General features: G+C 55.2%; 8 protein-coding genes across 8 annotated transcripts; 4 read left to right on the top strand and 4 right to left on the bottom strand.

The window, feature by feature from the left end:
• Positions 1-1,397: 1,397 nt before the first annotated feature.
• Positions 1,398-2,660, bottom strand: GGS23DRAFT_571910 (uncharacterized protein). Its single transcript, XM_051516596.1, has one exon. It carries the CDS (start codon positions 2,096-2,098, stop codon positions 1,769-1,771), a length of 330 nt encoding a protein of 109 aa, XP_051371042.1. The 5' UTR covers positions 2,099-2,660; the 3' UTR covers positions 1,398-1,768.
• On the top strand, positions 2,157-3,353 carry GGS23DRAFT_597560 (glycosyl hydrolase catalytic core-domain-containing protein; the record flags this gene model as incomplete). The annotated part of the gene is made up of 1 exon (XM_051518639.1): positions 2,157-3,353. The coding sequence occupies one exon, from the start codon at positions 2,157-2,159 to the stop codon at positions 3,351-3,353; it is 1,197 nt and encodes a 398-aa protein (XP_051371043.1).
• Positions 3,354-4,121: 768 nt separating this feature from the next.
• On the bottom strand, positions 4,122-7,203 carry GGS23DRAFT_597561 (uncharacterized protein; the record flags this gene model as incomplete). The annotated part of the gene is made up of 10 exons (XM_051518640.1): positions 4,122-4,572; positions 4,636-5,230; positions 5,418-5,488; positions 5,625-5,742; positions 5,898-5,934; positions 6,022-6,115; positions 6,231-6,267; positions 6,657-6,848; positions 6,942-6,995; positions 7,056-7,203. The coding sequence occupies 10 exons, from the start codon at positions 7,201-7,203 to the stop codon at positions 4,122-4,124; spliced, it is 1,797 nt and encodes a 598-aa protein (XP_051371044.1).
• A 774-nt stretch (positions 7,204-7,977) lies between these two features.
• On the bottom strand, positions 7,978-9,852 carry GGS23DRAFT_93787 (uncharacterized protein). Its single transcript, XM_051521411.1, has 3 exons — positions 9,527-9,852; positions 8,515-9,464; positions 7,978-8,449 (listed from the first exon to the last, which is right to left on the bottom strand). Exons 1-3 carry the CDS (start codon positions 9,767-9,769, stop codon positions 8,086-8,088), a joined length of 1,557 nt encoding a protein of 518 aa, XP_051371045.1. The 5' UTR covers positions 9,770-9,852; the 3' UTR covers positions 7,978-8,085.
• Positions 9,853-13,649: 3,797 nt separating this feature from the next.
• GGS23DRAFT_93842 (CAP Gly-rich domain-containing protein) lies at positions 13,650-15,090 on the bottom strand. The gene is made up of 2 exons (XM_051521412.1): positions 14,772-15,090; positions 13,650-14,545 (listed from the first exon to the last, which is right to left on the bottom strand). Exons 1-2 carry the CDS (start codon positions 15,006-15,008, stop codon positions 14,057-14,059), a joined length of 726 nt encoding a protein of 241 aa, XP_051371046.1. The 5' UTR covers positions 15,009-15,090; the 3' UTR covers positions 13,650-14,056.
• A 6,213-nt stretch (positions 15,091-21,303) lies between these two features.
• Positions 21,304-22,263, top strand: GGS23DRAFT_94041 (uncharacterized protein). Its single transcript, XM_051521416.1, has 3 exons — positions 21,304-21,411; positions 21,531-22,076; positions 22,134-22,263. The coding sequence occupies exon 2, from the start codon at positions 21,537-21,539 to the stop codon at positions 22,062-22,064; it is 528 nt and encodes a 175-aa protein (XP_051371047.1). The 5' UTR covers positions 21,304-21,411; positions 21,531-21,536; the 3' UTR covers positions 22,065-22,076; positions 22,134-22,263.
• An 806-nt stretch (positions 22,264-23,069) lies between these two features.
• Positions 23,070-24,905, top strand: GGS23DRAFT_93953 (uncharacterized protein). Its single transcript, XM_051521414.1, has 2 exons — positions 23,070-23,969; positions 24,127-24,905. Exons 1-2 carry the CDS (start codon positions 23,740-23,742, stop codon positions 24,794-24,796), a joined length of 900 nt encoding a protein of 299 aa, XP_051371048.1. The 5' UTR covers positions 23,070-23,739; the 3' UTR covers positions 24,797-24,905.
• Positions 24,906-25,388, top strand: GGS23DRAFT_93936 (uncharacterized protein). Its single transcript, XM_051521413.1, has one exon. The coding sequence runs from the start codon at positions 25,015-25,017 to the stop codon at positions 25,309-25,311; it is 297 nt and encodes a 98-aa protein (XP_051371049.1). The 5' UTR covers positions 24,906-25,014; the 3' UTR covers positions 25,312-25,388.
• Positions 25,389-25,937: the final 549 nt, after the last annotated feature.

Raw genomic sequence — 25,937 nt, forward strand, 5'->3', positions numbered from 1 at the left:
CCGCGTTCCTGCAGGTCTAGCGGCTGTACCTGCATAGGCTACGTAAGCTCTTCCGGTACGAAGCACCAGCACTACGCATGCAGGCGTGCAGTAGCGCTGAGCGATGAGGTCGGATTAGGGTGGCACGGCGCGGCGATTGGCCAGCTGACAGGGTTCGCTGTTGCCAAGTCGGTTGGCACCCTGAGAAGCAGGTGGAAGCAGGTATATACGTACCGCCGATCAGGTAAGTAAGCCCGCCTTGGGTGTTATGTAGAGATAGAGGTAGGTAGGTACCTAGGTAGGTAGGCAAGTACATACGTGTACCTAATGCTGTTAGGTGGCTGGGCCAACAGCAATCCATCCGCATCCGCCGTGTACGCCATCGTGAATATGTGAACACAGCGCCGCCTTGGTAGGAATACCAGGCTCCGCGACCAATCGTTGTATAATCGAAGCGGCCATGATACAACGCAAGGCAAGGAGACCGCGAAAGGTTCGACGAGTCCTGCCGAAACGGGCTAGTGGGCTGGTATTTTAGGGTCACCATCCGAGAAAGCCATGCAGATGGCCTCTTGTCAATCGGAAACCTCGACGTAGCCACGTCAAGAAAAGCCTATTGTGCTAGAGCAGATAAAGGCGTTCGTTGTCCCAGACCTATAATTGTGCCCGTAGTCCCACTCCGGGGCGAGGGTACTTGCCATCATCCTAACTTTGGCAGGGGACCGCGGCCAGTGGGAACTAACGAGGCCTGGCTTAGTTCCTGTTCCTCCTTTCATCCATCCAGACTATTAGACTACTACCTCCTGCTGCTAGCCTCAGTACAATGGATGTACGGTTCCCACATGGCGGCTTCCGTCTTCCATGGCATCTTGGCGCCGGCGCCGTCCATAAATAGCCTATCAGACGGCCGAAGTGGCTCGACGGGCTTAGGTACCAGGTACGGACCATACCTACCTAGGTAGGCAGGGAGACAGCGTTAACACCCTCCTTTCAGGCACCGAATGTACATTAGGTGCCCGCATACCGACAAAATGCCAGACCAAGTGCAGCAAGCCGCAGGCATTGATATCGATGTATGTATGCTGCCTTGCCTGAGCACTTGTTTGCCAGGCCGGGTCTGATGCGAAATACCATGGCTGTAGATTGTCGAGTCAGACAGCATGCGTGATATTGATGAAGGGCAGGTCAGTAGGTGCGTAAGATGCGTAGGCAGGCAAGCCAGTAAGAGCGAACGTATGTAGTAGGTAGGTACCTCTCTTGGTCTGTACGTGTACGTCGCGATGTACCCACCCGGGTCCAGGTCTAGAGCAGGAGGGGGCCACTGACAGGGCGGGCAGGGGAAAGGGAAGGCACCATCTTTCTTGTGCCACCCCACCAGACGCACGCGCCCCGCCCGCGTCCCGATTGCTGGACCGCACCTGCATTGTCTTCAACTCAACTTGACTATCCAGGACGCAGTTGGCGGCGCCTACACCCAACAAGTACGTACCTCCTACACAATGCCACATTTGCATACGCTTCCGTAGGGGGGGGGGGGGAGACCGCCCTTCATAAACTCCCCTTTCCCACCCAGAGAATCACCGCTCTCCTTTCCCTCCTTCTCCCCACCCTCACCCTCACATTCATTTCCTCTTTCGTCTTGTCGTTTTTCCCTCTGGTCGCCAGCTTCGACCCATTGCCCTTCACTGGCCATTCCTGCGAGTGGGCTCAACCCGTGATTCATCCCGTGAGGTTGCCGGTTGTGTCGAGTGTTTTGTCCCTTCGAACCCCCGTCGAACGTCATACACGCCTACACGACCCCGTCCAGAACCAGCGCGCATTGTCCCAGGGTACAGGCTGATATCCTCATCAAACTCGCATCATTCCTTCTGCGTCTTTGATAGACTGCGCGACCCGCTTGCCGTCTTGTTACCGGTAGCACGTCACGTCTACGCCGAGCGTACAGCAACCCGAGCACGCTTACCTTCATTTTACTCTGGCAGTATCTCACGGTACATCCGACTCTCCTTTGAGTGGACCGCTGGCACCTTGTCATTCCTTGGACAGAAGATCGCCATATATTGGCTCTAGGAACCATACGAGACAAACAGAAGAAAAAAAAACTATATAAAGCCCACATCTCACTCCCATCCGAGTACCGCCGTCGTCGACACAACTCGAGCAGCACAGGTCCCAAGATGTATGCCAAGCTCTCGATTCTAGCGCTCTGCGCTGCCGCGTCGGTGAAAGAGGTGGTCGCTGGCCCTCTCCATCGCCACCCGCACCCCAAGAGGGAGATTGTCTATACCGACGTCGTTGTCGTGACCGAGTGGGTGACCACGACCGTCACGGGAGGGGAGGCGCCTGCTACCCAGGAGCCTGTGCCGACAACCACCCCGGTTACGATTCCCTCCCCTGTTGTCAAGAGTCCACTCCCCGAGCAGACCCCTGCTCCCGAGAACCCGCCGGTCGCGGAAGCCCCTGTCGTCGAGAGTCCCGCACCCGAACCTCCCGTCAAGCAGGCCCCGGTCGAACAGAATCCCGCTCCCGAGACCTCCTCAGTTGTAGAGGCCTCTGTCGAAAGCCCTCAGCCGGAAACCTATACTCCGGAACCTTCCCCTGAGCCTACCCCCAGCCCTACCCCTAGCTCTACCCCTAGCTCTACCCCCAGCCTTGCCTCTCGGACTAGCAAGCGGGGAGCTGCGTACAACGACCCCAACCTCGTTAGCGCCCTCGTCGGCTCCTCTAACCAGATCTCGTGGGCGTACAACTGGGGATCCGACAGCGGCGGCTTGACTGCTCCGATTGCCTACTACCCCATGCTCTGGTCGCCTATCCCCCTCCACTCCGACAATTGGGACTCGAAGGCGGAGGCCGCTCTCGCCAGCGGATCTGACTCCCTGCTCAGCTTCAACGAGCCTGATATCGTCAGCCAGGCCAACATGTCGCCCGCCGATGCTGCTGCTGGCCACATCCAGTTCATGAACAAGTACGCCGGCAGGGCCAGGATCAGCGCGCCGGCTGTTTCCAGCAGCCAAAACCAAGGGCAGGGTCTCGACTGGCTCAGCCAGTTCTTCACGGCCTGCAACGGCCAATGCCAGGTAGACTTCTGCGCTGCTCACTGGTACGGCCCCGGCGGCGAGGACGGAGCGAGCTTGTTCCTCGATCACATCAAGGACGCCTACGCTCTCTGCCAGAAGCCCATCTGGATCACCGAGTTCGCGGCGGAGAGTGGTGACGTCGACACTTTCATGAGGGTTGTCACTGAGAAGCTCGACAGCGAAGAGTTCAACTTCGTCGAGAAGTACTCGTACTTCATGGTGAGCCAGGGTAGCATCATGGCCGACGCATCGTCCCTTTCTTCTTTCGGAAAGATCTTCGCCGGCATCGCGTAAAGATAGTCGCCTACTGGGGGCGGCATTCTCCACCTTTCGATTCTGCACAGAAAGTTTTTTGTTTTCACGATCTCAAGGCTATCAGGAGTCATGTTTTTTTAAGGGGCAAAACGAACTGGGGCATGCGTCAGGAGGGTTACACAAAAAATTCGGTTTAGGGACTTCCCATTTCTCTGTACATAGTTTACGCGTTCAGCTGCTGCTAGGATTTTCCCGGTCGTCTTGAGGGCATCACCAAGACGTCTAGACTGAAATCTATCCAGCATTGGTCATTGTTTCTTTTTTGTTCGTATATGAGTTATGGAATTGAGGGCACGCACATCTCGGGATCACGACAGATTCATGAAGACACGATCCGCAAATGAGAGATTCTCCCTTTTCGAAATAAAAAAACGAGGCTAGACAAAGCCGAGACCGTTTTCAAGCGCTCGTTTGTGCCGTCTGAATAAAAAAAAACATTCATTGTCCTAGTTGTAAATTTCCCAATCCCGTGCCCCTTGTGACATGTCTTGTCCTGCCCTGCCCTGCCCTACCTCTACCCCTCCCCCTCTATCATGTACCCAGACGTGTATATGTGGCGAGACGGGTATGCCGTCGCCTCCTCGCCATTATGAATTACTTTGCAACAATACATTCGCACACATACGCAGATGACAAAGGGAACCTCAACAGACTGCTTTGCCTCCAAGGCAACTCCTCCCGGCCCCCACGCCCCACCCCTGCTCGCTCGATCATCCCCCCTCTCGTATGCGCGCATAGGGACCCGCATCAGATCCAACCGCCCGTGTCGGCACCCTCGCCGGCCGAGCCCCCGCCCAGCTGCAGCGGGTCGCGCCAGCGCGCGTCCAACACGTCCTCGATCTCCCTCGCGCCGGCGCCGTCGCCCGGCTTCGCCGGCCCCCGCGCCCCGTCGAACGCCAGGTCGCCGATGCGGTACGCGCACGCCTGCGGCTGCCGCCGGAGGTCCTCCGTGTTGCCGCAGACGGGCCGCGGCGGGGAGCGGGCCGAGGCAGCGCAGACGTAGGGCGGCGGCGGCGAGGTCGCGGGGTAGCAGGACGACGCGTAGAGGGACGGGTACGCGGGGGAGGCCGTCAGCGAGGATAGCAGTCGGAAGGCGTTGCCGTTGCCGTTGTCGCCGCCACGTAGCTCCGTCGCGCCGGCGCCGGAGCCCCCGCCCTGCGTCGCCTGTCCGGCCGCCGCGCCGCCGAGGGGTCCGTGGCTGAGTCCGCGCGAGCTAGCGCCGCGGCGCCGCGCTCGGCGCCGTCCAAGTAATAGGGCTCACGACCTCGTCCGCGTCTGCATCCGCCGCTGTCCCCGCTGCGAAGCCCACGTCGCCCCCCCCGTCTCGCGCCGTCCGTCACTCCCTGCGTCTGGCGCCGGCGCGGCGGGTTCGGTGCTGACGGTGGCTGGAACACTTCGGCCTGCCGGATCCAGCCGGAGACGATCCATCCCGCTAGCGACGGCCTCGGCTGCGCTGTCCGCCGCGGCGCCTCGGGTCTCCCGGTCGTCGCGGAATACGCGCTCGTACTGAAAGGTGCTCGTCGCCGCGAGGGGCCGCGAGATAGCCAGCCTCTTCTCGCTGACGCCGCTGCTCCCGGCGCTGTTTCTGCGGCTCTGGCTGCTCCTGCCCGGGCTCGGGCTCCTGTTGCTGCTGGTTCCGCCGTCACTCCGATTGTCGCACGGCGGCGTCGCCGTGTTCGTATGAGGGTGAGGCGGCGACGACAGCGACGGGTGCCGCAGTAGCCGGGCGTCGGGGCACAAGAAGGCGGGCGTCGGCGCTGAGGGGACGGGGCACTCGCCCGGTAGAGTGGTCCGGATCGCGGCGCCGACATTGTCGCGCGACGTGATCCATTGAACCACCACGGCGGAGAAGAGGACTGACCTCAGTTTAGCCTGCGCAAGGCAAGAGACTGGGGTGGGCAATTCAGGGGAGCAAGGTGGAAAGAGAAGAGGATAGGACGCATGGCGCTAAGACGATACCATAAACCACCTCGCGAGGTACCTGCTGAGAGGGAGAGAGAGGGGAGCGGGAGAAAGAAAATAGGGTCGGTAGCCACAACTCACCGTCCGCATTGTAGCACATCAGGCACACCCATCCTGGCTCGCCGCCAAGCGCAGCGAGAACCCCGAGGTTTCTTAAGGGGACCCTCGCGTTAGCATGCCGCTTACAACCCGCTGCCGTCTCCCTTGCTCGCTTACCACATCGCGCAAGCATAGAGAGCGAGTCGGGGAAGAAAAGGGGGAGGGGGTGAAAGGAGGGGCTGTACTTACATTGCGCTGACTATCGTCGCGCTTAGGGCGCCGACGAGGTTCCGCACAGCTACGGCGCGCAGCCGAGACAGGTTGGCTGGAGTGCGGGCTAGCTGCAGGTTCTTCGAGGAGTATATATCTATAGCATAGGCAGGTAGGTTAGGCGGACGGCTATCAGCGCCGGAGTAGCAGAATCTGGGTCGCGTTACGCCACACGGGAGAGCAACAGGAATGAGGGCGGAGGCGGCGGGAGAAGAGAGAAGGGCGGCGGTGGTGGGGCGAGTGCTCACTCACTTCGCAGCGGGGCCAGGAATAGGATCGTGAGGTAGGTCTATTTTACCCGTTTCTCGTCAGTTAGTGCCTCAAGTGAAGAGAGGAGGGGAGGGGGACAAGGTAAGTTGATCGCGCTTTTCCTTACGTGGACGGTGAAGTCAAACATGATGAGTGGCAGCAACGCCTGCTTCTGCACGCCGATGATACATCTGCCATCGTCGTCTACGTGGGCGATGCGACTAGAACAGAAAAGTGACGCTCGTTAACAGAGCCCAAGTACAAATCGTCACGCCCTTTTTCACGGGATTTGCATAGAGAACGGTGTTTCGTTCTCGCCCCTGTGAGCGCACTTACAAGACGAAGTTCAAGACACACACGGCTAAGAATGTCGCTAGAGGCTAGTTAGCGCAGCGCAGTCGCGCTTCGGGAGTACGCGGCAAGGGATGTATAGGGGACGGATAGAAAGAAAGAGAGACGCTACCAAGGATTCCGAACGAGTTGAAAATGTATAGTTTGGATTTAATTCGTGTTCTACTCCCTCGGATGATGGACTGGCTCGGTTACAATAGTCGGATCGTCAAGTGTAGCGGCTAGGAAGATGAATGGTAGAACGGATGAGGACGCTCACTGCCTTTTCGGCAAGAAATTGGTAGACCAACTGTTCCATCACGTCAGCGATTAGGGGTCCGAGCCGGTCCGCGGAATGGGCTCAGCACCCACGGCCTAGAATTCGCGTCGGTACAGTGCCACGGCCCTAGAAAGGAGCGGATCGGAACAAACGGTTGCGCTCGTGGGTTGCCAGGAGGTAGACGGGAGAGCAGGCCAGCCGCACTTTAGTAATAAGGTAGGATGATAAACACTGGATAATGGAGCCCGAGCAGATGCTCGGGCTCGAGTTGATTCCTACGCCGTAACGGACGACGGTTACCACGAATGTGAAGATCCACGAGTTGGCGTGTATCGCAAGGACAACTATTACGTATCGCAGTATGTTGTGCTAGCGCCTATGCTACCCCATCCCGGAATTCTCGGCTACCCAGACTCCGCAATCTAGGTACTACGTACGCCAGACGATAAGTGGCAAACGCCAGCAGGTCTTCATAGCCGGCGACCTCTGAGCTGCCCCGTCCGTTAGCACTCCTATCTCTCCTCGCCTATGTGTGGGGAAATGGCACAAACTGAGGAAGCAGGATACGACGGAGATGGCGCCGAAGGACAGTACCAAGCCGCCGGCGAGGGCCCCTAGAGGCTCCCCGAGATAAGCCGAGGCTGGGATGCCATGGTTGTCGTCGAGTTCGTCTCGTCGATACCGTAGAGATGGCGCCATTCGGGTATGTTGCCGCTTGTTCTCGCCGGGAAGGTCGGTGAGGTTAGAAGGCGAGGCAAATAAGGGGGGGCAGAGGAGCAGGACGAGACAGGAAGGGAAGGGGAAGATATTGTGAGTGCTAAGGCGTAGATTCGATTCGATCGCCAGAATAGGCCGCAGGCAGTTTCCGAGGAGTTCACGCAAGGTTTTGTTTCCCCCATTATAAGAAATCCGTAACCCTAATATGAGAGGGTCGGCGGGAAGATCTTGGAGTTTCGCATTATAAAACATAAAGCGGCGTATTAGACAGACAACTCTGAGTTCTGTCGGTTGAGCTTGAGAGAGTACTCGCCTTAACCCCCCTCAGTTGAGCTGAACTTGGGAGTAACAGCCTAACCTCCGCGGCGCTGCCGTGGGAAGATGCGGTAATGGAATTGGCCAACATATACTTCCATCACCTAGCCGCGAACTTTATCCGCAGGCGAAGACGGATATTTGCCCCCATGACAAAGATCGTGTTAGGTTGTGAAACATCATCGAGAATATATTTGCCTACGTTATATTCGTAAGGGCACGTATATCCTAGGCGGTGACTATACTGTGAGCACGGTGTGGAATTTTCGATTCTGCCGCTCAACGCCAGGACGATTCCAGCCCGGTATTCCTTGGACTCCGAAACCAAAGCCATACGCCTCCCAACGCCAACCAATGCCGCTCCCTCCCTCAGCACTCTTCATCCCTGGCAAGATTCGAGTCCGCTTCTATATATGGTTCCTTTCCCACCTGCCCAAATGTCGTTTTTGCTTCATTGTCGTACCAGGAGCCTCCCATCGCATTAAATCACCACCAATTACAACCAATCCCGTTCAGAACATCGTACTGTGGATTCATAGGACACGAAAGCTAGCGGCCTGTAGACGGCGAGTCCGCCGGCGGGTGAACCCGTGTCCGAATGTGGAATTTCTCTCGCAACCTGTCCGAAAGCTTAGCATGACGGCTTTGGTCTTCGGCCGAGCCGCTCCCTGCTCCTGCCCCTGCCCCTTGCTGGGATTGCCGGTATTGTCTAAGAGCCTGAATACGCTCGTCGACGGTGGCGTGTCGCAGCCTATTCCAGTCCAAAAGTCGAGATATTCGCCTTCTTTGTACCCCATCTGCGTCGTCCTCGGACGGGGGAATTGGTAAACTGTCGACGTGGTCGTTGTGTATATCGAGATGACCAGCTGTGTGGTCATCCTCGCTATCTTCTTGAGGGCGGAGATCAAGCCGACTAAGCAAATGTTAGTTAGCACTGCAAACCTAAAGCAAAAAGATATAAAAACAAGGATGGCTCACCACAAAGGACATGTGCCGGACACGTTGACCAACCATGGATCAATACACTGCGGGTGGAATTTATGGCCGCAAGGTAGCACCCTGACATCTTCCCCAACCGTAAAGTCCTCTGTACAGATCGAACAGCCAAGGTGATCGTCTTCCGCTCGCGCGCTGTCGGTCTTGTTTTTGTCCGATACGACGGAGGTTTCAGATGCGGCACCCGAGCCGATCTTCGACGTTGCCGCTGCCGCTGCCGCCTCTGGAGAGGCCCCGGCCTCCGTGGCACCGTTGGGCTCGCCGCTACGTGTAGTGGCTGTAGGCTGTTGCTGTGGTCGGTCTCCCGAGATACTGTCCAGCTCGTTTTCGAGATCTGGCTTCGCCGGATGGGGGTCGCCAAATTTGACGATGGGGAGAGTTTCGAGGACGGCTCTCGCGAGACCCTTCGCCCTGCTCTGCCTCGGTCTCCCACCGTAACTAGCTCTCGGGCCGTATCTCTCGGGATGCCGGTGCGCGCGAATTGCCCCGGTAGCAATGATTATGAGGAATAGTAGGGTGATTAGGCCAGTGATACTGTATAAAATGCTCATTGCTACAGCAGAGTTATTGCCTTGCGGCTGGTCGTTGCCGCGATCTGCCGCGCTGTAATTCCCTGATATCGTCGCGATCGTAATTTCCGTAGGATCCGAAATCAAGTTGTTGGTCATCCAAGCTTCTTGCGGATCGGTCATGGTCCAGACGGACGTGAATGGCAGGTTGGGGCCCTCCAGCGAACAGCAAGTTCCGGCAGTGCTGAATAATAAAATAGCCTTTGGTCCTTTGGCCATGATCGCATTTAGCACGTCATCCGGGGTGATGTAGGAGCTATTGGTCGCGGAGTCGCAAGTCATGTAGACAATGTTGTTTCTGACATCGAGTTCGCTGTAGTTTTGCTGATCCGCGATAACCATACTGGCTCGCACGTTAAATACCTGCCATTCAGTTTAGCACACCTCGCAACAACGCGACAGGCACGAGTTAACTGCGTATGTACCCTTAACGAATTTTCATTGGTCTGATTCAATCCGGCATCCCGAGTCAATGGCGCGACCTTGTACTCGAGGACGACGGTGCCGGGAATGGACGGGGATATCGAAAGAGCCATGGCGGAATTGTCGAGGTAGTCGGGCAGGTCGTGCATCGTGCTCGTATGGGCCACCTGGGCGGATGCGACGGATGCGAGACCCAGGAGCAAGGAAGCCATGATGGCGACTCTGGCGACGGTCGACGTCGCCATGCCGGGCAGGTATCTTCTTTCTTCTTCTTCGCCTTCACACAATCCGCCAGCGGTAGTGGAATAACTGAGGTAAGGGGCGGGAGGAGAGGAGAGGAGAGGAGAGGAAAGGAAAGAGACAGATGGAGGGAAGACCCGGGATGGCGGGGAAAAAGCAGGATGGGAGCAGTCAGACCAAGCGGATCGAATCTCGAACGAGAGCAGCCCTACCTAGCCACACACCCGGAGAGGGCTGGTGTCGCATCCCACTATCGCTATGTTCGAGAACTAGGTGGGCATGAGGGCCGGGGATTGCTCTTGCAGCTTGGCGGCGTTTCTTTCCCTCCCTGATCGACGGCAAGCGATTGGCACGATGGGGAGCGTAGATCCGGAGGGGAAAAGAGGGGAGTAGACTGAGGCTTTGCGCGGTTTTGTTGGGTGGCGCCGAGAGCGGTAACGGTAGGCACGGAACATCAAGTCGGGGCGCATGCGAGACTATGCGTGATGAGAACAGGAGGGAGCCAGCATGGCAGGCGTGTGCGCGAATGTAGGTGCGTTTATGTGTTGCGTTTATGTGTTGCGTTTTGCGTGTGCGTGGGCGTGTGCGTGTGCGTGTGCGTGCGATTCGGGACGATGGTGTGAGGTGGTGGGATTGATGGTGGGATCGGATTCTTGGGATGTAAGTTGGTGGTGGTGCTGGTGGTGCTGGTGGTGCTGGTGGTGAAGCGGTGGTGGACTCGACTGGAACTCGACTGGCATGGACGACGGGAATGGGATGTGGAGAAGGCGGGTTCCGGATGCGACGGGAACTTTTTCCTTCTTTTTCTTTTCTTCTTTTTTTTTTTCTCTCGCTTTATACAACAGCAGGGCCCTTCCTACCTGCCTAGGTATGTACCTGCCCACCCAGATGTGGGTACCTTAGGTACGGCAACCCAAGATATAATTATCCTACATTATGTGCGTATAGGTTAGGTAATTCTTATCTACCTTAGGTACCTGGAGTACGTCGTCCCTACACGGGCACCTAGGTAGGTACCCAGGTAGGTACCTCTTCCTCGAGGAGGATAGGGCACGCGTACCGTAATCTATATCACATCAATCCATCCCATTGCCCATTCCGCGCGTCCCGCACACGTTCAGAGGCCATTAGGATAGATGAGGTTAGGTACCTAACCTACCTCCTATCTGAACGCGACGTGTGGGTACCTAAGTCTCTCGGTAGGTAAGTGTACCTCCACCTACCTACCTAGCTAATGCATGCGTGCGGCATGTGCCTGGTACATCCTATAAAAAGTACCTATAGGTTACCTAGGTGGTGTATTCCCGCAAGAAAGACACAGAGTGCGAGAAGGAGAAGAGGGGGGAAGTCGAGAAGGCAGCCGCTGGAATGTCAAGATCAATCCGGAATATCTTCATCTAAACCTTGGGGTAAATACTCGGGACTTGGCCATGTACTTAGCCCATGTGTATGGTAGTAGTCTGCTTGGATGCGTAGGCAGGGGCACCCCTTATAGAATAGCATCTATAACGCTGGGCGTTGTTAGATACCTATGACGTGCAAGAGTCTCCCGGTCTGCTACCTAGGTACCTGCGTAGTAAGTTTCGTCTTCCTATACCTATCCATAGGTGGCACCTATACGCCGCTGCCACTCATTTATTGTTCCTTTTCTCTCTCTCTCTCTCGTACCCAGCTAGTAAGAGGGGTATACGGGCAGGGGCTCATTTCACTCGTGTGCTCTCGCTTAGTACCTAAACACCGAACAAATCCGTCCCGCTGCATATGTAAGCCGGGTCGTTGCTTTTTCGGTACCGGCCGCTGCGTCATGCTATCATGCTGCTTGATACCAGCTAACATTCCGAAACGGACATCGTTTTAGCGGAATCTTCTCTGTGAAGCACCAGAGGCTTGGCGTACCCAGCCAAGGTTGACTGCTCACTCCCCCGTCCATACCCAGCAATGGCAAAGACCCGGACCTGAACCATGGATAGGTCCGCAGGCGCGAGATACGCGATGTCGTAGGTATATAATTCCCGCCCATTTGCTGACTACGCACGTACCTACCGCGAACACGTCAATATACTAGACTCTCTACTCGATAGGTGGTAAAAGAGCGTTTAACGCGCTGCTGTCTCGCTGCTTCACGCTTATCATGACCATGAACAAATACAAATCTAAATATAAATACAACATGCGTATAGGCTACCTAGAGGTAGGTACCTAGGCGGTGCCTGATTTGAAGGGGAATCGCAATGCCAAGGGAAGCGCGCTGTGATTGCTGCTTATACCGACCTAGATACCTTCGATTTTGTGTAATTGGATAGGGACCAAGACGGACCTGGTGTGAGAGGCACATACGTATAGACGTTCGCAGATCGACTTGGGATTAGTCGAGCCTCAATTAGGTATCGAAATACACCTATGCATGAGAGATATGGGGTGCACCGGATGTCTAGAGTAAATGCGGCAGCTCAATCGACGACTCGCCGCATGAACTCCCCACCAAAGCCAGTCAGTCTATAAGGTTGTCCCCGCCAGCTTTTAGCTTTTCTGTTGTCTCCCCACGCGTCGAGCTGGCCTGCTTTCCCCGTCTTGTCCAATCCTAGAGGTGCGTGGCTCATTTGTCAGTGCCGCGAGAGTTCGCGGGGAGAATGAGATGGCGAGAGTAGGCAGCGGACGGGGCAACCCAATAGGACTATCACCTACCTACTATAGGTAGTCCACACTCCCATTCCATATTAAAGGGCACTTAGTGAGGTGTCCCCATGCCCGTGCTAGGCATGATCTGGGTAATCAGGTTAATTACTGGAATTTCTGCCTCACATCCGAGGTTACTCTCTTTTGCCCCTCCTCTCCCTCCTTCTCGCTCTTCCATGTGATCTAGATCGGGGGCGAGAAAACGTCACGACGGTGCTGTATGTCATTCTAACGCAGCTATTGGGTATTCTCCGAAAAGGTAGAGAAGGCTCTTACGTCCAGACAGAGCTCTCGGGATACGCAGACGGCCACACCGAGCCCACGGCGAGATGGCGTTGAAGGATGGTGAATGGGCTTACGGTGCGCTTTACGTAGCAAGTGCTATATTACACATGGACCGAACGGTATTTACCGGAGACCCCCCCTGGCGAGAATTGCCCGTCGAGACCGACACGTATCTAAGTGCTTGGCACTGCTTTGCACTAATATAGGTAGTATGTGGATGGAGCATCAAGGTTTGAGCCTGGGGAACCGTGCGCGAGCTCGTAACGGTCGACGTGAATCAAACCCGATCTCACGAAGTTCCAAAAAAAAATTTTTTTACCTAGGTAGCTTCTTATGAGTTAGGCATGCAACTGAGATCACCTGGGTACGACGCACCTCACCTGTATCACGATGTACGAACTACCCCCCCGTAGATCTGCCACAGGGCCTCGCCGGCCTTCCGCCAACGTTGTCTTGGTAGTGATTTCTGCTATTATTAGACAGAGCACAGCTGCAGGAGTATAACTCCTCGGGTCTCTCGGAGCCGCAGTGCTATTAGATGAGCGTAGGTGAGAGCTCGTTCGTGGCCCCGTTTCCGCCGAAAGATCCGCTACGTATCAGATGCCAAACTCACTCCCAAACTGAGGCCCCCTCACCCTCATCGCACCTGAGACTCCCGAAGGGAGAGACGCCACGTTCGAGTCTTAGGGCCTGCGTATCACTTCGCCCTACCATACATCTTCCTTACGTGACGGAGACGAGCGAGGTCCGAGGACGGGTTGCATACCTGGGACGGACGATTGAATATCCATAGACAATCGAGATAAGCGAGACGTCTCTTCCGTGATGACGTTGAGATCGTGGATACCAACCCAAACAGATCAACACCCCTAGCACGGAGGGGGGCCAAGTACTAGAGCCTCCAGATGTAAAGCACCAGTCGTTTACACGAAGTCAGTCCTCAAGACCTTGTCGTTGTTGTTAGTGGTCCGCGACTGTTGCATCTTTCAACAAGGTAATGCGGTCTGGTCCACTTGTATATATATGCGCGTACGATGGTACATGTGTATGGTAAGGACGCAGAATTACGCAGAGACGCCCAATTATTGAAGGGGGTTTCATGGTGTCAGTATCCAATATCGAAGACCGAACCGCTTGTGCTCTTGTCCGTAAAGCTGGTACTACAAGGGTGGTTATGAACTCGATTCGGAGGCTAGGCTAAAGACCCCGCGCGCCGTCCCGAGATGATCTGAGCTAGGTTGTTTCTGCGAAGTCGAAGTTACGCACTATTCGGTAGCGATGCGCGTCGGTGGCCTGAGGAATCGTAACTGAAGGAAGGGCGAGGTTCCCCACTATATCTCCTCCATGTCCTCCAAATCATCAAGTGCTGGCCACTCGCCCACTTCGATCCGCTCCGGCCTGACAAAGACGCCGTGCTTGAGGGTTGATTCGGAGCCCCAATATCTAGTGGACCCAATGCTGCCGTCGTTCTTTCCAACCGGTTCGTCGAGATGGACTCCCACCCAAGCCCCAATGGAGCCGGGAATCTCTTTGACTTCACCGACGTACTTGATCTCACCCCTGCGAGAGTCGTCGCCGCCGACCCTACACCGTTTGCCTACCTCTATTCCCCTAGCCTTGACTTCGGAATTAAAGCCATCGATCTTGGCTTTCTCCAGGCTGGGAGCGTTCGGATTGAATCGACCGAGCTTTTCGGCCTTCTTCCAGGCCAAGACCGAGTCGGATTTCTGCTCATACTCCTCCGCAGACATGACATACTTCTCGACGCCAGAGGTGTCATTCAAATTCAGCCTAGCGCTAACTGGCCGGAGATCAATGATCTTCAAGATGCGGTCAGCGATCCATAAATACACGCCCTTCACTAGAGAGAGCATATACGCCCAAAGTAAGAAGATGAGTAAAGCGCGAAAACAATCTCCCCCATTCAACAGGACTGTTCATATTCACAATACAGATTCTACTCCCTATCCCGCGGCGATATCTCGCTTAGTAAGGAGCGTCCGTGACGCATCCACGTGAAGCGACTGCGAGAACCGGCACACTCACATGCAGCTCTGCATACGCGGACAGAGGGAAGTCTGACAGGGGCGCGGCGTCTTCGTCTGCTGCCTCGACAGCGACGGTCCCGTTGGAGGGAGTCTTCAAGCTGATACGCTGTGACGAAGGCGGAATTCCTGTGACCGGCTCGAGTTTTCTTTTCAGCTGGCTGATCGACCACGACGGTGTGACTCGCCTCTCGGACGAGGAATTCTCGGAGATGACTCGCAACGGGATATCGGCCATTGCTCGCCTGCGGTAGGAGGTGGCGTGCTGCAGAAGTGTGAGGCTCTCGACCTAGTCAGGGACGTGGCTTACGACCCTGGCTGATTAATAGAACAAGGGAGGCGGTACTTGGAGCCGCAAAAGACGCGATTGCCGCCAACGTCGAGGATCAGCGAGGGAGAGGGGTAGGAAGGGATTGGACGACAGCTGCAGATGAGATGGCGAATTCTGGCTGTGGCCAGCAACATGGAAGAGGTTGTTTGCGAGAATATTGTGGTAGATGTTGCGCGTGAGAGGTCGCTGCGACGAGGAGACGACACGGGGGGGGTATTCCTTGCTTGGGATAGGCTGATAGGTTGCACTGGGAAGGCTGCTGGGTAGTATGGACAATCCGAAGCAAGGGGGGGCGGCGGCAACTAAAAAACCGCCACACTTTTTGCGCCTGCAAGCCACATGTGGGACCTTGCTTTCTACGACCGAAACGGCACGGGGAAGTTGTTCCCTGCATTACCTAGATTAGGTTGCCTGCCTACACACCTACTCACATGTACCTACGTATCCAGCGGAACCTGCGTGCCTGTAGGCAAGGTACATTTACTTCGGTACATGCGTAACGTGGAACGCCAGCCGACCCCACCTGCACCCTTATATTCCTACCGATCTGCGTGCCCTGTGTGCGAACCCCTAGTACACTCGGTACGCTACCCCCCTTAGGTACCTAGAGGTACTGCGCAGTACGTAGGTACCTACCTGCATCATTCCTGTAGGGTATCCCGCACTTCCGCTCTAGGGTTCGATTCCTAACTCTAAACCAAACTTCTTTCTCTCTCTCCCCATGTGCGATCCGGAGATGGCGTCGACGCGCACGCCTGCCCCCATCATAGCTGTGGAGGAGCCAACAATCTCCGCCTAATGCAGGCGGAACGTTGTTCACATGTGGCCAGATGAGAAGAACATCGTGGAAACGTCGACCGATTCCACACTGTCACTGACGGCTGCGCCTAGTCGGCCAGTACCCGAGATCCCCCAGTATTGTCACGTAGGACAAGCAAGGGGACAGCGAATCTCAGATGAAATAAGGGACGCCAGCCATTTGGTACGGTGCCGTTTGCAATAATGGCCCTTGGGTCCCTGAAGATCCAGCTCATCGGTACTACAACGGACCCTTCAAGCGGCATCGAGGCTTCAACCCTCCTCTCTGCTGTCAGCGCTAAATTTCACGTCTAGGGAGATGCGGACATGGGCGTGCCGTTCCGGGCATCATTGTCACCGCTCCATTCCCCCACGTATGGCCCGGCCGCTTACCACGCTTGATGGTTTTGGCAGTCGACCCGACGATCCCCGAAAACAGATCTACCAGACTCTCTTGGGGGGCGAGGCGCCCACGTTCAGCCGCTCTACAGGCCACGGCCTTCGCGGGGAGGGCGGGAGCCAGGATCCAATAGCTCCAGAGCCGAGCAAACAGACATTTTCTGTACTCGAAATCTTGGAAACCGTAGAACCGGAGCGACCTGTCACATCGAACTGCGTCACCTGAGCTCGGGTTGATTGCCCAACCTACATATGTACGTACAATCCCCCATACTTTCCTTTTCGGCACCAACTATCACAGCCCTACATGGGAACCAATGCTCGCCTTATAGACGTGTCTGGGGAGGGGGGCGGGTTATCTTGGGCTTACCGCCGTTGGACAAACACACCAAGGGACGGGCAGCGTTGCCCGACTTCCGTTTACCTCCCATACCAGGGAGGCGAATATGCGCTGTCCGTACCGGCAGCATCCGGCGTCTATAAGCATTGTTCACCGCTTCCCCCTGGGCGGTCAGCCCACCAGCTGCCGTCCAACCCCGATCCAACGCACAGAGGGAGGGGGGAGAGAAAGAGAGGGGAGATGTACACACACCACACGCACACGGGCATACTCGGAAAGAGAGAGAAGCAGAGAATCTTTTTGTCGCTTCCCTTGAATCGCGAAAAAAAAATTAAAGCTGGCGTTTGCTGCCGAGATTCCGGTTGATTGTCGGGCAGCATCGAGGCTTTTATCACGTTCCGCCACAAGGAGGTTGTATTCTTGCTAACACCTCGTTGGGCCTGATCCGTTGCTTGACATCCATCCATCCGTCCATCCATCTATCTGTGAGCCCCCTCAACCACGGCATTTCAATAGCCGAGCATATAGAATGAAGCCACGGTGCTACGGGTATCAGCCAGCGGCTTCGCCGTGGTAATACGCAAGAATTCGGGGAAACATCAAATCAAGCGCTCGATGCAGGGCCAACACAACGCCGCTTGCCCAGAAAGATAGGCGGGAAGGGGTTGGTCGTACCAAAACCCAGCAGAGCCGGCTTCAGAACAGCCTCCCGGCGAGCGTTCGGATTTCGAATGGAACACCGGCCCATTGCCAGGCGAAATCGGTGGCCGAGCGTTGGGGGTCGATGAGCCCAACTAGATGGTCCTAGAATAGACTGGCCCGTCGGATTTCTGTCAATCTGGTTCGGCCCAAGCATAAGCATTACATACGTGCCTACATATGCTTCGCCTCACTTGACTTCGACTGTGGCATGCTGGCCGGATACTTCATCGGACCCTAGCACGGCCACTTACACGTCCCGCTCTCGCCTCGCGCCTTGTGAGTGGTTTGTGAGATGGCAGGACAATAGCAATATCTCGTGAAGTGTTCGGCCCTATGATATCGATGATACGCGTGTGCCACACGATACGTACGTAGTCGTTTTAATTTATTTCCGTTTCATCTTTCTTCTAACACCGCTGCGGATCATGTGCCAACAATCACGCCAAACTCCGTGACGCCCTTGGCCCGAATTCTGCTGAGGCTATAGCGGGCTTCTCGTGAATTAATCGACAAACGGAGATAATCAGAGAACAAATTGCACTTCGGGCAGCAACAGTCAAACGGCAAGTCGGTAAACGATCGACCTCACCTCCACTCCTATCCAAGCCCCCACGTTTTCGCCGTCCCACTAGTTGGTATGTATGTACAATGCATGTCGTGTAAGTCCAGGATTGCGACTGTAGCGGTGGGGGAAGATAAAGAGGGGGATCGCGGAGCGACAGAGAGAGAGAGAGAGAGAGAGAGAGAGAGAGAGAGAGAGAGAGAGAGAGAGGGTAGGGAGGGGATAGGAGAGGGGTGGGAGAGAGGAAAGAAAAGGCGCAAAGACTCTGGAAGCTGATGTCTCTATTTGCGATAGGGAACAAGCACGACCTACTTACCTACCTACCTCCTCGTACCAGCGCAAAGAGGTTAGGTATGGGGTAGTACAGCTATATTGATTCCCGTCCTCGCTTAGGTCACCAGCACCTAAGCTACCTAGGTATAGGTAGAGGGGAGGTAGACCTGGCACCCACTGATGACTGATGGACCTCGCGTAGGAGAAGGGAGAAGAGGAGGCGGAGGAGGCGGAGGGAGAGGTTAGGTAACGAAGTAGATAGACTGCGCCAGAGGAGGTAACCTGCATACTCGCATACATATGCGCGCTTCCATGAGAAAAGAAAGGCTGCCCTACAATGCGATTGTATCGTGCATGTGTTCCCATCTTGCCCCGGCCAGGGCTGACCCTGGGGCTACTTCGTCGCGACCCCTGTCTGAGTGCCCGACTCACCACCTGGACCCTGAATGAATGAGCGTCACGCACGCGATCCTCATATCGGCCTGGGAGTAGCCTACCTGCCTAGGTACCTACATGCTGGCCACCTTAGGTACCTACCTCCTAGGTACCGACATACACGAGGCAACCCGCCTCAGGTATAATAAATGTAGGTAATACATAAGGTACATACAACATCATAAACTGCGGGACGCGAGCGGCGCGCCGCAAAATGCAAGTTCGTTCGTTCCCATGTTGCTCGGTCTCATTTTTATTCTAGTTGTATGTATTTTGATTTTATCTCTCCCCCGTTGCCCGTCCCCTCCCACCCCTGGCTGGCCGCCTCCTTGAGCAAGGGTTCTTGGCATCCTATCGTATGCGCACAGGGCTGGCAGCAAACAGCGCAGGGCGCTGAGCGTGGCTTGGAGCCTACCTACCTACCATGGAGCCTAAGGTAGAGCTATCTAGGTACCTATCTACTTCACGGTTCCTGGGCAGCCGGCCCCAACCCAATTTCGCCTCGTCGTTGTGCGGTGTAAGTCAAGGAAGTAGATCATGGTTCATGGCACTCGTTGCCATGCACGCCATTAAAACAGACATTGCGGGCTGGTGTTCGGTACCGCCCTACGTTCTTCCGTGGCCTCCAGCGCTTAGCACTACCAATGTACATGCTCTACGTATAAGTATACCGGTACTCGTTGTTCCTTTGCCAATGGAATCGTGCCCGCGTTCTGATCATAACATGTCATGTCGTCGATGACGTGGGTGCGTGTGTCTCAGTCTATATGGGTGGTGTGCGGGAGAGCGAATCAGCCGGCATCCAGACCTCACGGTCTACCCTTCACTACTCTCCTCCTTCTGCTTCGAGGCAAGATGTCCTAGGTATCCGTTAGGTATACCAAAAAAAAAACGTGTGCACGTGTAACTGCTGACCGCCAGTTCGTCAAGTTAGCCTAAGATCGTTATTCCCGGCTTGTGTTGGTTTAGGTAGATATTGATTGATTATCAGGTTGCCGATGATTGTTACAGGTATTATACCTAATAGTACCAGGTAGTCACTAGTTTCTTGTTACTACTATTATTATTATATTATTCCCTTTTCTTTTCCTTTTGTTTCTATCCTTCTTCTCCTGTTCCTTTATCTATAGCACATTCTGTTACTCGACTACGCTTACCCCCCCACACCCCGGTTCACTTATACGTCTCTCTCCCCCCCCCCCCCTCTCTCTCTCTCTATCTCCAAAGGCCGCGTTGTCCCTAGATGACGATCTCGAGTTGGGCGTATACATGTCAGTTCCGATGTAGTGTCTCTACTGTACAATACCTGCCCACCTAAGAGTACCCAGGTATGTAGGTATGTAGGGATATTCGATGTATCCATTCTACAAAGGTGACCTCCCGTATGGCACCCGAGTGGCGGGCGGGAAGGGTTGACTTATAGACGAGGACCGTACCTTACTACGGTGTAATGTTACATCACGCAAGTGAGCACTGTTGAATAGACTACAGAACCTAGCGAGTTGGAAACAGCAAGCCCCGTATCTTATTACAAGTGATGTGTGATGTACCTCGATAATATAGGTATGATGAGTTCATCAAAGCGTGAAGCTAGACCGCACAGACGTTGCAGCATGCGTCGAGGAGGAGCCCCATATCCCGTGTCCGAGGAACAGGGGGGGGGGAGGGGAGAGATTCTTCCCCGTTGCCTCCATGCTCGCCTTTCTGTCTCTCTCACTTTTCTCTTCTTTTCTTCTTCTTAGGACCCAGTTAACCCACGTATACGTCCGTACGTAGGGAAACCAACGCATTGTAGATATGCCATAGGCCGGATGTACACCTAGTACAGGAATAGGAGGCACGTACGTGCTTGATGTAGGGTTGAAGCACTCTCCCGTGGGTGGCTACCTGAGGTCTGCCTGGCGATGCAGGATGTAGGTAGGTTCCATGACGCATTCCGTCGACAACGAGCAGCAGGTACATTGTAGAAGCGCACCTATGGAGGGTCCAGCATCAGTACATGGTACATAGCGAGGCAGGTGGGCGAGGTGTATATGTACATGCACCCTCATACCCCCCTCCCTACTGTATGGTAAGGCACGGCACATACGGGCTGCATGCCTCCCATCTGAGGTACCTCAGGTACATCGGGCTTTAATAGGAGCAGGCGCGTACATGAGGTACATTCCTCATGTGAGGCCCAGGTAGGAGGGATTAGCGGGTTAGTTGGGGGTGGAGGTGGACAATACCTTGGGTGGAGCCCGGACCGATGTACAATGACCTTGTATGCTAGGGCGATGATGTACCTACCTAGCCTACCTGGTCGAATTCTGTACTATCACTCCGACCACACACGCCCACACACGCCCACGCACGCACGGAATGCCACCTTTCCCTCTCTTCATCGTCGAAGTCCTGACCGCATGCCAGCCCTGTTCGCTTCGCTTCTGCGGCTAACACGCTCCAGTCTGACCAGAACAGCACGACGCTGGATCCCCGGACATGCCAAATTTCACGACTGTCCATGTTCGTGAGACCGCAGCGAACTACACATATCCATACATCCACGTACTACTGCTGCATATCCACTCCGTGTTAAGGGCCTCCTAGCATACCATACCCTGCTCTCTTGGACGAATACCGACCCCTTGTCTCTTAGTTTTTGGGGGGGTTTTTTTCCCTCCTTCTCTTCCGTCCTTCCTCCCGCCTAGCTGGTGTGAGAGTAACCAGGAAGGGCATCATCTTCGCCAGCCATCCTGGGATATCCCTCTCCTCTCCTCTCCCAGCAACCTCCCAGGCTCTCCCATCCATACCCCCTCCAGGTAGGTCAAGGGTGTATCCGCACATGCACATCAACAAGCGTCTATGTACGTAGGTATGTACGTACATACGTACATACAGACGTACAGCTACACGCCTACCTGACTCTGCTTGCCCTTAGGCGGTAATGACAAGGCCGGCTGCTATAACCCGCATGTATGGCAGTCGGTTCATGATCTCCACTTTGCTGTGCGTTTCATGGCTGCCACCGCCACCCGTCATGTTCATTGTGGCTTCTGGAATTCGGAGTCCGTGGTACTATCCCTCGCTAGGAGCAACCGCGGATACTTTCTCCGAAATCGATCTCACTCGGGGCCTGTGTGCTGCTCTGAAATGGGTCGTCAAGGGGCCCCTTCGGGCCCTCAGGCCTTCAAAGCCTCGGGACAGGCTTGGGACCACGGCAACTGAGCGGTCCTCCTGGGATGGGTTGCCCTGTCGCGCCTGGACGTGCTCTGGCGCTGCGCAAAGACCCAAAGCGCATGTTGCAATCGGTCCTAGCCAGACTACTCTGGTGTTCGAGCTGCCTAGGGTGCCCAGCTCCTCGAGGTTCTTGCCGGCAACTCTTGGTGGGGAGGGGAGAGGGGGGGAAGGCGGGCCAATCCTTTACGCCCTCATCATCTCTCCCTCCCTCTCGCCCTCTCTTGTCTTTGGGTAACTGGAAGACCATGTTCGTTTGGCTACTTCTTCAGTTCGCTCCCGTTGCGTCATTAATGTGCCGGCTCAGCAACTAGGTACCCCCAGCGTGCTAGCCCGAAATACACGGAGTGGTGAATTGTTCTTCGCGTGCTCATGCACGAATTCGTGGCCATGCCGTCAGCCCCGGTCAATAGCTCGCATGGCCAACAAGTCGTTTGTTCGACTTGGGATCCCAAGGTTCCTTGGGAACAGGCAGATCCCCTATCCACAGCACCTGCGTCCCCAGGAGTCTTCTCGTTTTTAAGGGCGTACCACCTGAAAAACCTGTCACCTGCCTTCTAGTTAGACTCCTCCTCCCCCTCACTCTGCTCTTATTGGGATCTCTGAGGGAGGCGAAGGGAAGTATTTTTTTTTTTCTGTTCTGTGTTGGCATAGTCGGTGAAAGAGTGTTACCCAACCCTCTTCCCACGAACTACTCGGCTCTATTATAACCTGACACGACTTATTACCTATAACTCTGTATGTAGGAAACCTGCTGTCTATCGACTCCACACCTTTCTCTCTTTTCTTTCGACACACCACCATTCTCTCACACCCCACACCCCTGGTTATCCATTTGAGCTTGGGCTACTTGCCTGACGAGCTTTTGTTACCTAGACCCCTGGCTACCGTCGTTCCCACTGACCACCGCGCGCTTGGTTCACTAGAAGCCTCTAGCCCACAAGCTCCCGTAGAGACGTCTTGTTTTCCTGGTATTTCTTTTTCTTATTTTATTTATTTATTTATTTCTCCGATAGCAATTCGCACTGCGCCTTCCCGACGTGGACCATATGGCGCCCCCCTCGCCACAATAACGACACTCCGTAGTCGAGCGAAGAAGAGGGAGAGATATATCATGACTGTCACGATAAAGTACCTTAGGCTGGCCAAACCCTTGACATCCACTTCATCTGGCTGACGTACTGTACTTACCCGCCTGGCGCCTCGTTGTTCGAAGCTCTTCAGGTCGTCACGCCTCCCGTTAATTGGTTAGCAAAATGCCCAATCATGTGTGACAACTCAACAAAACGACATCACACTTCACTGATTTAGAGCTCTGCCTCCTTGGACGTTCTCCTCCCTCTGCTTCTAAGGCGTACCTAGAGACCCCCTTTAACCTCAAACCCCCATATAGGTTTCCCTACCTTACGCCCAGAGGCCCCCCCCCTCCAACCCCATCCGTTCCTCCCCAGGCAGTTGACGTCAAATTGCTACAATTTCCTTTTTGGCAACTCTAGCACATACGTCCGAAGTGGCTAGAAACCATCTTTACCCTCCCTCAGAACAGATAAGACGAAACGTCTCGAGGTGGTCTCGGTCGTCGAGCAGCGAGAGCGGCACAAGGACAAGGGACCGTTCTCTCTTACTTAGCGACGACGACGGCCACTCAGTACCAGCTAATACCTCCATGAAAATAAGCCTATCCAAGGCTACTTAGGCCACCTACCGCCACCGTGGATATCGCCTCCCTTCTTAAGGCTCCCGACTCAAATGAGTCCTCCGTATCTCCTCCACTGTATACTCGATCGGCATCAGTACCAGCTTCCACGGCCGCCGCGGCCGTGACGACGGTACCTGTTGGGGGCCCATCATACGTCGCTCCACGCCTAGGACCAGGACCGAATCTAGCAGGAGGAGCCCCCGGAAAGCGCAGCATGCCACCACACGCGTCGGACCCCCCGGCTAAAAAGCAGAGCAAGTGGTCTCAGGAGGAAGATGCATTGATCATTGACCTCCGGGGGCGCGGTATGAAGTGGGAAGATATCTCTAAGAGGTTACCAGGAAGGAGTGCTATCAGTTGTCGGTTGCATTACCAGAACTACCTGGAGAGGCGGAGCGAGTGGGACGAGGAGAAGAAGAATAAACTCGCGAGGCTCTACGAGAGGTAAGTGGAAGGCCTTGGATGAGTCCCGAAGCTGCAGGAGAGGGAGCAACTGTTCTCCCCCCCCCCCCCCCTTCTCCCGAAACCCAATAGAAGTCTCAACAACCACTTACTCACCACCTGGCTGAAGAGGTTGGCGCAACTGACAGGTGAAAAACAGATTTAAGCACGAAATGTGGGCTAAGGTGGCGGAGGAGATGGCGATGCCGTGGCGGGCGGCAGAGGCAATGCACTGGCATCTAGGAGAAGAGGATATGGCTCGCCGAGCAGGCGTAACGCCTTTCACCCTCTCAGTCGCGGCTTCGGAAGGGTCGCACGGAGGTTCTAGGGGTGCTCCACGACATGCTCACTCCCATTCCCAAGGAAGCCTTTCTCGTGATGTAGGGCACGGCAGAGGATACGGTCGTGGGGCCACGATGCAATCTAGTAGACCTCTGGCGTCGCGAAGAGACAGCATTCCGCCGCACCTGCCCGTCTACGCGGAACACCCCGCCGAGACTTACGCATACTCCCTTGCTCCCATCCAGACGTCAAACCCGACGCCTCGACAGGGAATGCTACCTGGAGTTGCGGAGCTCACGACCGGCGTTAGCGCCTACAGTACGCCGGCCTACTCCATCGCTATGCCTGGTGCTAGTCCCATGTCTAGCGTTACGGCGAGCCCTGGGTCATACATGACCCCGGTGGGATACCCTCCTCTCGAACCAGCGGGGTCGAAACGACGACGAAGCTTCGAGAACAACGTGTCTCCCGATTTGAGTAGACGAAGGCACATAGACTCACGACCCGAAACGTACGACAAAACGAGATCCTCGCGGCACATGCCATGACAGAATAACGTACTCCGAAGAGGCAAAGTCATGTGACGGACAAAAAAAAGGACGGGTTACGAACTTCAAACATCTAGATGTTGTCTGGCCTGGCCAGCCAGACTCTTGGGCTTTTAAATGGCGGCCTTCACGGATGATTTCCTTGGGATTTTTTTGCTTTCGATGACGGGGACGTGTCGGAAGACACAGGGGAGAACATCCAACAACCCGCCAAACATATGTCAAGAGCGTTGCATTGGAACTGGAGCGTGCTTTGCATTTCTTTCCCTTTTTTTTTTCCCCCTTTCATCACCAGAGAATCGGGCATTACCAACGGAGCCATACGAATATTTACGAAGAGCAGGCAGGAGAAGGGTAAGAGAAAAGACGATATCAAGACGGGCGAGCGAACAGTCTGTTTGAGAGGCTGGGATTTCGTTGTGCCCTGTGTCGGGAGACATGGAGGGAAAGGCGCTTTTCGAACTGGCTACGCCTCGGCGCGGTGTCGCCGCGGACGAGGTTCTTCCGTGTTGTGATTCTACTTGGGTTTTCCTTGTCTCCTCTGTTCTCGGCCGTGTCTTTCCTACATGGTGTTTTTTTTTTCTGGCTCCCGAAATCATTGGTTCGGCGCAAGGAAGAGCTCAAAAGTGATTTTACTGCCAGGAACCTCTCCCGTCGCTTTCATCTTTTTCATTTGTTTATGCTGCTGCTAGGACATTCTCCTGCCCACGCCCCTCCCCTCCTCCCCCTTCCTGTCCTCCTTCCTTTCCCGAAACCCACTTGTTTTATTCTCTCTCTCTTGACATCCCTCAGGGCATCCGGATAGGCACGCACTCGCTCGCCTCGAGGGTTCCTGGGATATTTTACGAACCAGGGGGGTGGAGATATCAGTGTCTTGGGCACTGAGGGCGGGCGTGCGCGCGCGAAGAAACCAAGACGTAACAGCAGCAGAATAGCGCCACGGTAGCAGCGGTGGGAGCAGGGGTTCCATGTGGTGCTAGCAAGATTTCGGCGGGCGGTCGTCATCGACCAATCTACGGAAGAGAGAAGGGAGCACACGCGCGCGCAAAACTTTTTTTTTTGTCCTTGTTTCTCTCGTTCTCCGTTCTTTTCTCCTTCCATTTCTTGTATTTGAACTTTCTGCATCCTAGTTTCTTTTTGT

This window comes from Durotheca rogersii (assembly GCF_024521655.1).
Source record: "Durotheca rogersii strain YMJ 92031201 chromosome Unknown GGS23scaffold_13, whole genome shotgun sequence".
NCBI lineage: Eukaryota > Fungi > Ascomycota > Sordariomycetes > Xylariales > Xylariaceae > Durotheca > Durotheca rogersii.